The sequence below is a fragment of the Primulina eburnea genome, chromosome 10 (genome assembly GCF_022965805.1).
Source record: "Primulina eburnea isolate SZY01 chromosome 10, ASM2296580v1, whole genome shotgun sequence".
NCBI lineage: Eukaryota > Viridiplantae > Streptophyta > Magnoliopsida > Lamiales > Gesneriaceae > Primulina > Primulina eburnea.
In genome coordinates, this window is record NC_133110.1 from 6,722,268 (window position 1) to 6,734,448 (window position 12,181).

Genomic DNA, 12,181 nt, shown 5'->3' on the forward strand with positions numbered 1-12,181 from the left:
CAAGTGCCTTGGTCCACATAAATCATATTGAATATGCTCAGAACATACCAGAGGAACACACTCTACTTCTAGGTGAGCCTTTTTTATCGGCAGGGCCCGAAACCCGGGCCTGCCGACAACCATGATAGCTTTATCTTGGAATTGCAGGGGCTTGGGTCATCCCCGTGCAATTCCGGTCCTTCGTGAGTTAGTGAGAACTCACAAGCCTGATATAATAATCCTGATTGAGACCCTAGTACATAAAAACAGATTAGAGGAAATTCGAATTCAGCTGGGATTTGATTGTGTATTTGGAGTTGATAGGGTGGGGCGTAGTGGAGGATTGGATGTCCTTTGGAAGGATAACATAAATTGCTCCATAACAAATTTTTCCATAAATCATGTTGACATGGAAATTGATGATGCTTGTAAAGGCAAATGGAGACTCACAGGTATCTATGGCTTTCCGGAAAGACATCGAAGACGAGATTCATGGGACTTTCTGAGAACATTACATGCACGATCAAACCTTCCATGGGCGTGTATAGGTGACTATAATGACTTGCTTAGCAATGAGGAGAAAAGAGGGAGATTGGAACATCCGGCATGGTGCATTAGGGGATTCCAAGATGTTGTGACAGAATGTGGCTTGAATGATCTATTGATGGAAGGATACCCCTTCACATGGGTTAAAAGTAAAGGCACAACTTCTATGATTGAGGAAAGGTTAGACCGAGCATTGGTTTCAGCAGCTTGGCTTGGACTTTTCCCGCAAGCAAAGTTAGAAAACTTAATTGCCCCAATATCAGATCACACACCTATTTGCCTCAAGACGAATATTCCAGTGAGATATGATCGTCGTAAATTCTTCAGATTCGAGAACAGATGGCTTGAGGAACCGGACCTCAAGGAGCTTATGTTGCAAACATGGAATGCCTCAACTACACAAGATGTAAGAGTTAAACTTACACATTGTGCAGAATGGTTAAGCCGGTGGAGCAAAAATAAAACAACAGATTGCCGAAAGGAAATAAATGCATGTCATATGCGATTAACATCACTGAGGATGAGAACTGATCCTAACTCGGTTGAACAGTACGAAAACACAAAAAACCAGCTTGTAAGCCTACTGATGAAGGAAGAAATTTATTGGAAACAGAGAGCAAAATGTTATTGGCTCAAGAATGGAGATTCAAATACACGATCTTTTCATGCTCAAGCTTCAGCCAGAAGTAAGAAAAATCGAATTGAGAAGCTCCAAGAGGATAATGGGATGTGGGTTGAGGATGAAACTAGAATGGGGGAGATGATTCATGAATACTTTGTCAATCTTTTCTCACAGAGTACGGGAGAATATGACTCAATCCTGGAAACTATACCCACCAGAATCAACGCAGCAGAAAATTCTATGCTTCTCGCCCCGTTCAAGATGGAAGAGTTTAAGACATCGATCTTTCAAATGGATCCAAACAAATCCCCGGGCCCGGATGGATTCAACCCAAATTTCTACCAGAAATTTTGGGATATCGTGGGGATGGATGTGTTTCAAACAAGCGTGAAGTGGCTAGAACAGAAAAAGCTTCCCTCTAAGATAAACGATACAAATGTTATCTTGATTCCAAAGTGCGAGAGGCCTTCGAAGGTGAAAGATTACAGACCTATTGCGCTATGTAATGTGCTGTACAGAATCATCTCAAAAGTATTGGCAAACAGAATGAAGCAAATTATGCCAAACATTATCTCTGAGTCTCAATCCGCGTTTGTGAAAGGAAGATCGATCACAGACAATTGCTTGACTGCTATTGAAGTTTTACATCACATGAAAGGGAAGAGGAAGGGTATCAAAGGGGAAATGGCAGTGAAAGTAGACATCAGCAAGGCCTACGATAGAGTCGATTGGGGGTATTTGAGAGCCATACTAAATAAAATGGGATTTGCAGAACAATGGATAGATATCATGATGATGTGTGTCTCCTCGGTAAAATACTAGTTGGTATGGAATAACCGATCAACAGAACAAATAACCCCTTATCGAGGGCTAAGGCAAGGAGACCCACTATCCCCCTATCTATTTATATTATGTGCTGAGGGGCTGACATCGCTTTTGCGTAAAAATGAAGCACGGGGCCTGATTCATGGAGTACAAATCTGCCGAGGTGCACCCACCATCTCACACTTATTATTTGCCGACGATAGTATCTTCTTTTGTCAAGCAAACCAGGCTGAATGTATGGCATTGAAACATATATTTCATGAGTATGAAAAAGCTTCTGGACAGGCTATCAATTTGTCCAAATCTGCTGTATTCTTTAGCCGAAACACCTCACTAGAGCATCAGGCAACTCTGACTAACATTCTCAACATTAAGGAACAGATGAATACAGGGCGATACTTGGGGCTTCCATCACTGATTGGTAGGAAGAAACGAGCGATTTTCAACAACCTGAAAGATAACATATGGCGAAAGATACAATATTGTAAGAAGCAGAAACTTTCAAGAGCAGTGAAAGAGATCTTGATAAAGGCGGTTGGCCAAGCTATTCCGGCATATTGCATGCAAACGTTCCTTCTACCGACATCCTTACTAGAGGAACTCCAGCGGATGTTAAACTCCTTTTGGTGGGGTTCAAAGCAAGGAAATAACCGAGGATTAAACTGGTTGAATTGGGAGCATATGTGTACTCGGAAGGATGAAGGAGGGTTGGGATTTCGAAACCTGCAAGCTTTTAACTTAGCATTATTAGGGAAGCAAGGATGGAGGCTTCTCACATATCCAGATGCATTAATAAGTAGAATCTTCAAAGCCAAATATTATCCAAGAGGGATGTTTTTAAGTGCAAAACTTGGCCATAATCCAAGTTTCACTTGGCGTAGCATTTGGAGTGCACAAATGGTGCTAAATAAAGGGTGTAGGTGGAAAGTTGGAACCGGCCATAACATTAATGTTTGGAATGATCCTTGGCTGCGAGATGAAACAAATTTCTTTGTGGCTACTCCTGCTAACCCAGAGCTGAATGGAATGAAGGTGAGTGAGCTTCTTATTCCGGGGTGTCAAAGTTGGGACCACGAACTGTTACTCGAATACTTCAATAGCAGAGATGTACAAGAAATCTTGAATATTCCACTACCTTCAATGGTGAGACAGGATCGACTAATTTGGCACCAAACAAAGGATGGAGTATACTCGGTTAAAAGTGCTTACAGAATACTCATGGCGGAACTGGAGCAACATAGAAATGCAAATAACACAGAAAATTGGAAAGAGCTCTGGAAGTTAAAAGCCCCGACAAAGTTTAAAACCTTACTTTGGCAAGCCTGTCGAAATTGTCTCCCCACTAGAACAAACCTTAGAAGGAGGGGAATAAACTGTCCCTTAGTGTGTGTGATCTGTAACAGGGATATGGAGAATACTTGGCACACATTTGTATCATGCCCCTATGCAGAACAATGCTGGAAAATTTCAAACCTGAAGGATATTGTGGACCAATGTGCAGAAAACGCTGATGGCTTTGTCGACTGGTTCTTCAAGGTATTCAGTGCAGGAGATAGGGTGCATATAGGAAAGTTTGCTGCGGTGCTCTGGAGTATTTGGAAACAAAGGAACAATAAACTATGGAGAAATACGATCGACAGGTGTAACCAAGCAGTTTTTCACAGCACTAGAGCTCCTATATGATTGGTTAGCCATGAGACAGAAAGGAACCGAGGGACAGGAAGATAATGCAATTGGAAGAACACTTACAGAATGGAGGAAACCGCAATATCCTTTTTTGAAATGTAATGTTGACGCAGCATTCTTCGCCGACACTAGAAGTATGGGATTTGGAATGGTAGCTCGCGATAATGAAGGAAAGTGTATTGGATGCCGAACAATGGTAAAGGAAGGACTATACGAGGTGAAGGAGGGAGAAGCCATGGGATTACGTGAAGCTCTTTCATGGATTCGTGAAATGAAGTTCAACCAAGTAATTTTTGAGATGGATGCTCAAATTATTGTGAAGGCCGTTAACTCTACAAAAGTTGACGAATCCGAGTTTGGAGCTATAATTGAGGATTGTCGAAGTATCTTGAAACAGGAACCAAGTTTTTCTGTTATTTTTATTAGTAGGTTAGCGAACGGGGTTGCTCATGCTTTGGCAAAGGAATCCCGAACATATGCTAACCCGTGTCACTGGTCGAGTCCACCAAATCACATTAGTGATATTGTAACTCGTGATGCTATTAATGATTAATAAAACTTTACTCTTTCAAAAAAAAAAAAATTTATAATAACTTTTTTTAATATATGTTCAACAATGCATATATGTACATGATATAATAATATAAAGTAAAAACTTGTGTGAGACGAGTCATTATTTGTGAGAATGATATCTTATTTGGGTCATACATGAAAAAATATTATTTTTTATGTTAATAATATTACTTTTTATTGTGAATATCGGTAGGATAACTCGTCTCACAGATAAAGAATTGTGAGACCGTCTCACAAGAGACTTACTCATAATATAATATTCGTTGATATAATAATTTAATGTCACAAATAATATATAATATCTGCCTTATATAAATTCTTATATGTAGTTGGGAAAATGGTTTTTTAGTTTGTTATTTTTGTTTCATTGTGGTTTTAATCTATTATCTAGTTAAATATAGTTTTATTGTTGTATTTATAAATATTTTGACAATTTTGATACTCTTTTATGGTAAAAAAATCTTGCTCATCGAAATTTGATGATATGAAATCGAAACTATAAAATTTTAAAAATAGCAAGGAAAATTGTCTTATCACACAAGTCCGATACGACACAGCCCTTATCTGATTTTAAAAGAAAATAAAATCAACTGTAGATTGTAGTATTTTATGCCATATATATAAATTTAAAAAAAAATCATTAAAGTTTTTCATTTTTAAACTTCAAAATTCAATTACTCGGAACAAAATTAATTTTATTTTTTCTTTTATGGATCAAACATTCATAAAATTTCTCTTATTATTTATAAAAATTAATATCAGAATTTTATAAAATGAAATCATTGGCTAAAATATAAATATTATATTCTATTTTTAAGTTAATAAAAAATATTACACAAATATATGATACTATTATTGATTTAATTGTTGACGTAATATCGAATATTTCAATAATTTTAATATCAAATCTATATTTTTGACACTTTTGATAAAATAAAATAAAAAATAATCGAAATTATTGAATAATTTTTTTTGAATAATTAATAGATCAAATCTAAAAAACTAGTTTACCGGATTTGCCAAGTATATCCAGTACGAATTTCAATCGCCCACGTTACAATACAATATAAACCCCATACGAGAACAGAAGAACACACGCAAAGTGTAGAAACTATGAATCACCACGGCGAATTCCCCAATGAGATCTATACCACCTCCTTCAACGTTGATTTCTACGGTGACTCTATCGACGCCACTGTCACCGACGACTGCAACGCCGTATCGGTATGGATCTCTGAAGTGGAGTCAATCTATCGCTGCCGCCTCCACCACCTTATCGTCGGGCTCGACGCCGAGTGGCGCCCCGCCTTCAGCCGCTTCCCAAACCCAATAGCCGTCCTACAACTATGCGTCGGCCGCAGATGTCTCATCTATCAAATCATTCACTCCCAGGGTATCCCTTTTTCTCTCACCAGTTTTCTCTCAAACTCTAACTATACTTTCGTGGGAGTCGGTATCAAATCTGACTTGGAAAAGCTTGAACAAGATTATGGGCTTGGGAGAGATGTTAATGCAGTGGATTTGAGGGATTTGGCGGCGTATGAGTTACTTAATATGGACTTGAAGTGTAAGGGGCTTAAGGATTTGGCTAGTGTTGTACTGAACAAAGTGGTGGACAAGCCGATGTGGGTGACCCTGAGTCGATGGGATAACCGGCGGCTGACTTATGATCAAGTCGAGTATGCTTGTCTTGATGCTTTCGTGTGTTCTGAAATGGGCAGGATGTTGAATGCTTAACGCTGAAAAAAAGGCAGTGTGATCGATGCTTCGTTTTGCTAATCTACTGATTATGATTACGTTGTGTGTTTTATTATTTCACTTTCTGTGTCGAAGCTTGTTCTTGGTTTCCATTGCAAGGTTAGGGATTCAAAAAATTGTCCACTGAATATTTCTTCCTTCTGCATTTTCTATAAATTATCTGCATCTTTCTTATGAATTTCTTCGCCAGAACACCCTGAATGCTTGTTATTGATTGTTTGCTTGCACGTTGTCTGGTATTAGCTTCGCTGCTCCAAGAATCTGTGTCGACTTTTTATGAAATTCTGAAAAATGGTTCATATTTCCGGGATCCGCTTTGGTTTTGTTGACGGGGGGTGGGATCGATCCACCACTCCACGTCCATCCATCCATCCATCCATTGGCCAGTAGCTATGGATGTTACTCCCAATGGATTTTTGTTTGTGTGTGGGTGACGGTGTGAATGGATGCAATGTCAAAATGATACGGCCCCATCGTACAGCACCGGTTATCTCCCGTAGGTAAGATAAGCATTATCAAAGGCCATTTTATGGTTAAAGAGAAGATAATAAAATGTAGTGAGCAAAACAGAACGATTGATTTCTTGACATCGACATCATTGGATTACTCAAGAGGTTGGAGGAGTGTTTAGAACTTTTCGCTAAGGTTGAAAAAGATTATCGATGACGACAAATTAAGATAAGTAGACACACGAGAGTGTCTACAAAAGAGTTATATATAACTTATATTTCCATCCCGTAGGGCAAAAATAATATGAATAACTTTAATAATAACTAGTGCACTGACACACGCGTTGCGTGCTTGTATAATATTTTATGAGAGACTACACTGTAATTTTGATATATAAATTAAAAAAAATTGAAAAATAAAAAAATGACATCAGTAAAAATTGAACCTATAATTTAAACATCAAGAAATAATGACTCTATCTGCTAGACTACATATAACTTGCATTTAAATTTTAATATTTCATTAATATATATAATTATTAAAACAAACCATAACACCAAAGTTAGTTATTTTAAGTGTCTCAAACTTAATAAGATAGTATAGATGAGAGGAAATAATTTTTGTCTTGTATATTTGTTTATGTGCGCTTTTGATATGCTGTCTCAATAAATTTCAAATTTAGTCATGTATTTTAAATTTTTTTGACAATTTTAATATTTTTTCATGAGAAGTGCACATGTGACATTACATATATCAATGCCACGTCAGCATTGCATTAGTGTCACATCGTCGTCACATGAGAAAAAAAAATAAAATTGTAAAGATATCAGACTAAAATGAAATTTGACAACACTTATCATAATCTATTAGAAGGAAATATCTTTTGAGATCCATTATTTTTGGTAGAATATTTTTAGACGATCCGACTAATTTTTTAAAAAATTATTAAAAAATTAAAGCAAAAGCTAAATCTACAGATTTCCAGCAACTGAATTCTTAAAATATATTAAAAATTACTTTATTTATATCAAAATATTATTTTTATGACTATAACCACATCTGGAGTGAAAAATTATATTTTTGATAATTTAATGAGACAAATATCTTACGCGATCCGGACAATGAAAAACAATATTTATATAGATCGAGATGACCCTAATCATATAATGGGAGATCGTTTCACAAGAACGTCTCATAGGAGACATGAGATCTACTCAAATAAAAATGTATAAACGAACGGTGTTACTTGCATTTAATAGAGTTTTAAAACACTAATTTTTACGTTTTTGTTTAACCATCTTCTTAGAATTAAAAAAATAATAATAATAATAACTTCTAAGCCGCCTTATATAAATTCTTACATATAGTTGGGAAAATTGCTTTTTTAGTTTGTTATTTTTGTTTCATTGTGATTTTAATCGATCATATAGTTAAATTGTAGTTTTATAGTTTTGTATTTAGAATGGGTCTTATGTGAGACTCTCACGAATCCTAATCTGTGAGACGGATCAACCCTACCGATATTCACAATAAAACGTAATACTCCTAACATAAAAAGTAATATTTTTTCATGGATGATCCAAATAATAGATTCGTCTCACAAATATGACCTGTGAGACCCTCTCACACAAGTTTTTACCTTATATTTATAATTATTTTGACAATTTTGGGCGCTTTTATCGTAAAAAAACATTGTTCATCGAAATTTGATGATATGAAATCATAACTATAAAAATTAAAAAATAGCGGGGAAGAATTGTCTTATCACACACAAGTCCGATCCGATATAGCCCTTATCCGATTTTAAAAGAAAATAAAATCATATATATAAATTTTATAAAAATAAATAAATAACTTATAATTTTACATTTTTAAACTTCAAATTCAATTACTCGGGACAAAATTACTTTTATTTTTTTCTTTTATGGATCAAACATCCATAGAATTTCTTTTATTATTTGTAAAAATCAATATTAGATTTTTATAAAACGAAATCATTGTATAAATATTATATTCGGCTAAATACAAATATTATATTCTATTTTTAAGTTAATAATTAATATTAAATAAATATATCATATTTATTGTCACACAATATACCACATACGTGCCGTGCGTAGTTGATTAGTTGCGTCACAGTAGAAAAAAGATTCGTATCCTTATTATTATTAGGAAATCTAGATTGGCGCAGAGCTCTTTATTTTTTAAAATTTTATTTTTGTTTTTATTTATTATAAATATTTATATTAAAGATTCTAAATATTATTTAAATAATAATATAATATTATTGTATTATTTTAATAATTACATATATTTAAATAATAGTATAATATTTATTATATTAATTTAATAATTCGATGTTTAAACATAAAAATTAAAAAAAAAATCAAATAGATGGGTTGAAGAATGTCCATGTCAGGTTCAAAAAATAAAATAAATTAAATAAAAAGACTATTTTGATAATATTTTTTTAGAATATGATTTGAAGTACATCTGTTAGAGATAAATATTGTATTTGGTGCAAGCAATTGTACTATTTTAAAATAAAATTGTTTTAAAATAAAGTTTTGGGTTAGAGATGACCTTATTATTATCATCATCATAAAAAAATAAAAAACGAAAATATTTTTTATACTCCGTAACAAATCTTGATATCCTAAATTTTAATTTTTCGATTAATTTGGTTGACACATTTTAATGGCAAATTTATATTTTTGGTATTATCCTATCAACAAATTTCTTCTTCAGCATTCTGATAAAATAAAATAAAAAAATAAAAGAAATTAAAGTTAATGGATAATTTTTTTTTGAATAATTAATATATCAAATCTAAAAATTTAACAGATAAGTTGATAAAAATTTATTTTTATCGCATTTGCCGAGTATATCCAGTACGAATTTCAGTCGCTTGGTTAACGCCCACGTCACTATTTAAACCAACACGAGAACAAAGAAAACACACAGCACGCACGCAAAGTGTAGAAACTATGAATCACCACGTTGAATTTCCCAATGAGATCCATACCACCAACTTCAACGTTGATTTCTACGGTGACTCTATCTACACCACTGTCACCGACGACTGCGACGCCGTATCAGAATGGATCTCTGAAGTGGAGTCAATCCATCGCCACCGCCTCCACCAACTTATTGTCGGACTCGACGTCGAGTGGCGCCCCCCCTTCAGCCGCTCCCCAAACCCAATAGCCATCCTACAACTATGCGTTGGCCGCAGATGTCTCATCTACCAAATCATGCACTCCCAGGGTATCCCCTTTTCTCTCACCGGGTTTTTCTCAAACTCTAACTATACTTTCGTGGGAGTCGGTATCGTAATCTGACTTGGAAAAGCTTGAACAAGATTATGGGATTCGGAGCTATGTTAAGGCAGTGGATTTGAGGGATTTGGCGGCGGATGAGTTGGGTAATAGGGACTTGAAGTGTAAGGGGCTTAAGGATTTGGCTAGTCTTGTACTGCGCAAAGAGGTGGACAAGCCGAGGTGGGTGACCCTGAGTCGATGGGATAACCGGCGGCTGACTTATGATCAAGTCGAGTATGCTTGTGTTGATGCTTTCGTGTGTTTTGAAATGGGCAGGATGTTGAATGCTTGGCGCTGAAAAAAGGCAGTGTGATCGATGCTTCGTTTTGCTAATATAATGATTATGTTGTGTGTTTTATTATTTCACTTTCTGTGTCGAAGCTTGTTCTTGGTTTCCATTGCAAGGTTACGGTTTCAAAAGATTGTCCACTGAATATTTCTTCGTTCCGCGTTTTCTGTAAATTATCTGCATTTTTTTATGAATTTCTTCGTCATAACACCCTGAAATCTGAATGCTTGTTGTTGATTGTTTGCTTGCACGTTGTCTGGTATTAGCTTCGCTGCTCCAAGAATCTGTGTCGACTTTTATGAAATTCTGAAAAATGGTTCATATTTCCGGGATCCACTTTGGTTTGGTTGATGTGGGGTGGGATCGATCCACCACGTCCGTCCGTCCGTCCGTCCGTCCATCGGCCAGTAGCTATGGATGTTACTCCCAATGGAATTTTGTTTCTGTGTGGGTGACGGTGTAAATAGATGCAATGTCAAAAAGTACAACACAACCATTCCGTGTATAAATTATAATTGCATCGGTCACATGGCAATTAAGATTTGATAGGATTTCATGAGATTTGAAATTGGATTTGGAATTCAAATATTTGAAATTCTATTTGGTGTTTGGTTTAAAATTTAAAAATGGTTTTTCAAATTCATTTCTTTTTTGAAGAAAAAAGGATTCGAATTTGGAATTTTAAAATTTTACTAAGTTACCTTTAGAAATCATATAAAAATAAATAACTCAAAGAAGTTTAGGAATTAATAAGCTTTCGTAAATTCAAAAATTAATTATTATTTATTAATCATAGTGCACATAAAATAATAATTAAAAAATCATCAAACAACTTCAAACTTTAACATGAAATTAATTATTAAACGTAAAACGAAGCTTTGATAATTATTATAATTTTTATTAGATTAATCAGTAAATAAGACAATAAACTTATGAAATTTAAACGAAATTTTTCAAATTCTAAAAAAAATGTTAAAAGGAAAAAAAATGTCTAAAAATGTAGATACTTTTGTTGGAGAATGATGTGTTGGATATACAAGTAATTGTATGTTTTTAAAATCCAAATCCTACTAAATCTTATCAAATTTGATGGGATTTGGATACACTTATTGAAATCCCATAAAATTCTAAACAAATCTTAATCCTTTTTTTGAATCATCTTCCAAACAGTAAAAATAGGATTTTGAAATCCAAATCCCATGAAAGCCTCCCAAATACTGATTGCCAAATACACTGTTAGTCATTGATGGTAATTGCTTAAAAATAATAATTAGAGTAGGTCTCTTATGTGACGATAACACGAATCTTTATCTGTGAGACGGGTCAATCCTATCTATATTCATAATAAAAAGTAATATTTTTAGCATAAAAAGTAATATTTTTAGCATAAAAAGTAATATTTTGTATGGATGATCCAAATAAGAGATTTGTCTCACAAATATGATCCGTGAGATTGTATCACACAAGTTTTTGTCGAATAATTATAGACAATCTTGACTACATAAAGTTTATAATCATTTTTTTGAGTATTTGTAAAAAAAATTGTGAGATTATCTTACAAGTTAATTTTGTGATACATATATTATATTTAAATTATTTATGAAAAATTATTTATTATTAAAAATATAAATAAATTGATCGTCCCGTGAATAAATGTGGAAGATAATTTCAAGGTGCGTGTATCAAAGTTGTTTTGTATCTTATGGTGTAATGGGTTTGCTCTTTTTTTTTAAAAAAAATTGCATTCAAATTTTAGTGAAAAGTAAAAACAAAATCTCGTTTAGCCATCCACAATAGAGAAGATATTTCCTTCAAATATTCGTGGTCTTCTTAATCTAAATCATCAATCAAATATTTCTCTATTCAAATATCACACCAACCCAATATTTATAGATCCTATTGTAGAGATGTCAATGGGACGGGTATGGGAGGATTTGGCTAAACCCAAGACCCTCCCCATGAAAAAAACTTTGACCCATTACCCGCCCCACTCCGGTTAAATATTCTTCGGACCCACCCCACCTCGAATACGAAATGGGGCCGGGTAGACCCGTGAGACCCGTGAGACACGAATTTTTTTAAAATAAAAAAGTAATATTTCTTCTCACATGACTGAATTATGAAACAAACAAG

The 12,181-nt window shown here is 34.4% G+C and overlaps 2 protein-coding genes and 1 pseudogene across 2 annotated transcripts; all 3 read left to right on the forward strand.

Annotated features, from left to right (window-relative positions):
- The first annotated feature begins 3,665 nt into the window (after positions 1-3,665).
- Positions 3,666-4,211, forward strand: LOC140803745 (uncharacterized). Its single transcript, XM_073159629.1, has one exon. The coding sequence runs from the start codon at positions 3,666-3,668 to the stop codon at positions 4,209-4,211; it is 546 nt and encodes a 181-aa protein (XP_073015730.1).
- Positions 4,212-5,328: 1,117 nt separating this feature from the next.
- On the forward strand, positions 5,329-6,167 carry LOC140803739 (3'-5' exonuclease-like). The gene has a single exon (XM_073159626.1). It carries the CDS (start codon positions 5,345-5,347, stop codon positions 5,966-5,968), a length of 624 nt encoding a protein of 207 aa, XP_073015727.1. The 5' UTR covers positions 5,329-5,344; the 3' UTR covers positions 5,969-6,167.
- Positions 6,168-9,382: 3,215 nt separating this feature from the next.
- LOC140803632 (3'-5' exonuclease-like) lies at positions 9,383-10,231 on the forward strand (annotated as a pseudogene).
- Positions 10,232-12,181: the final 1,950 nt, after the last annotated feature.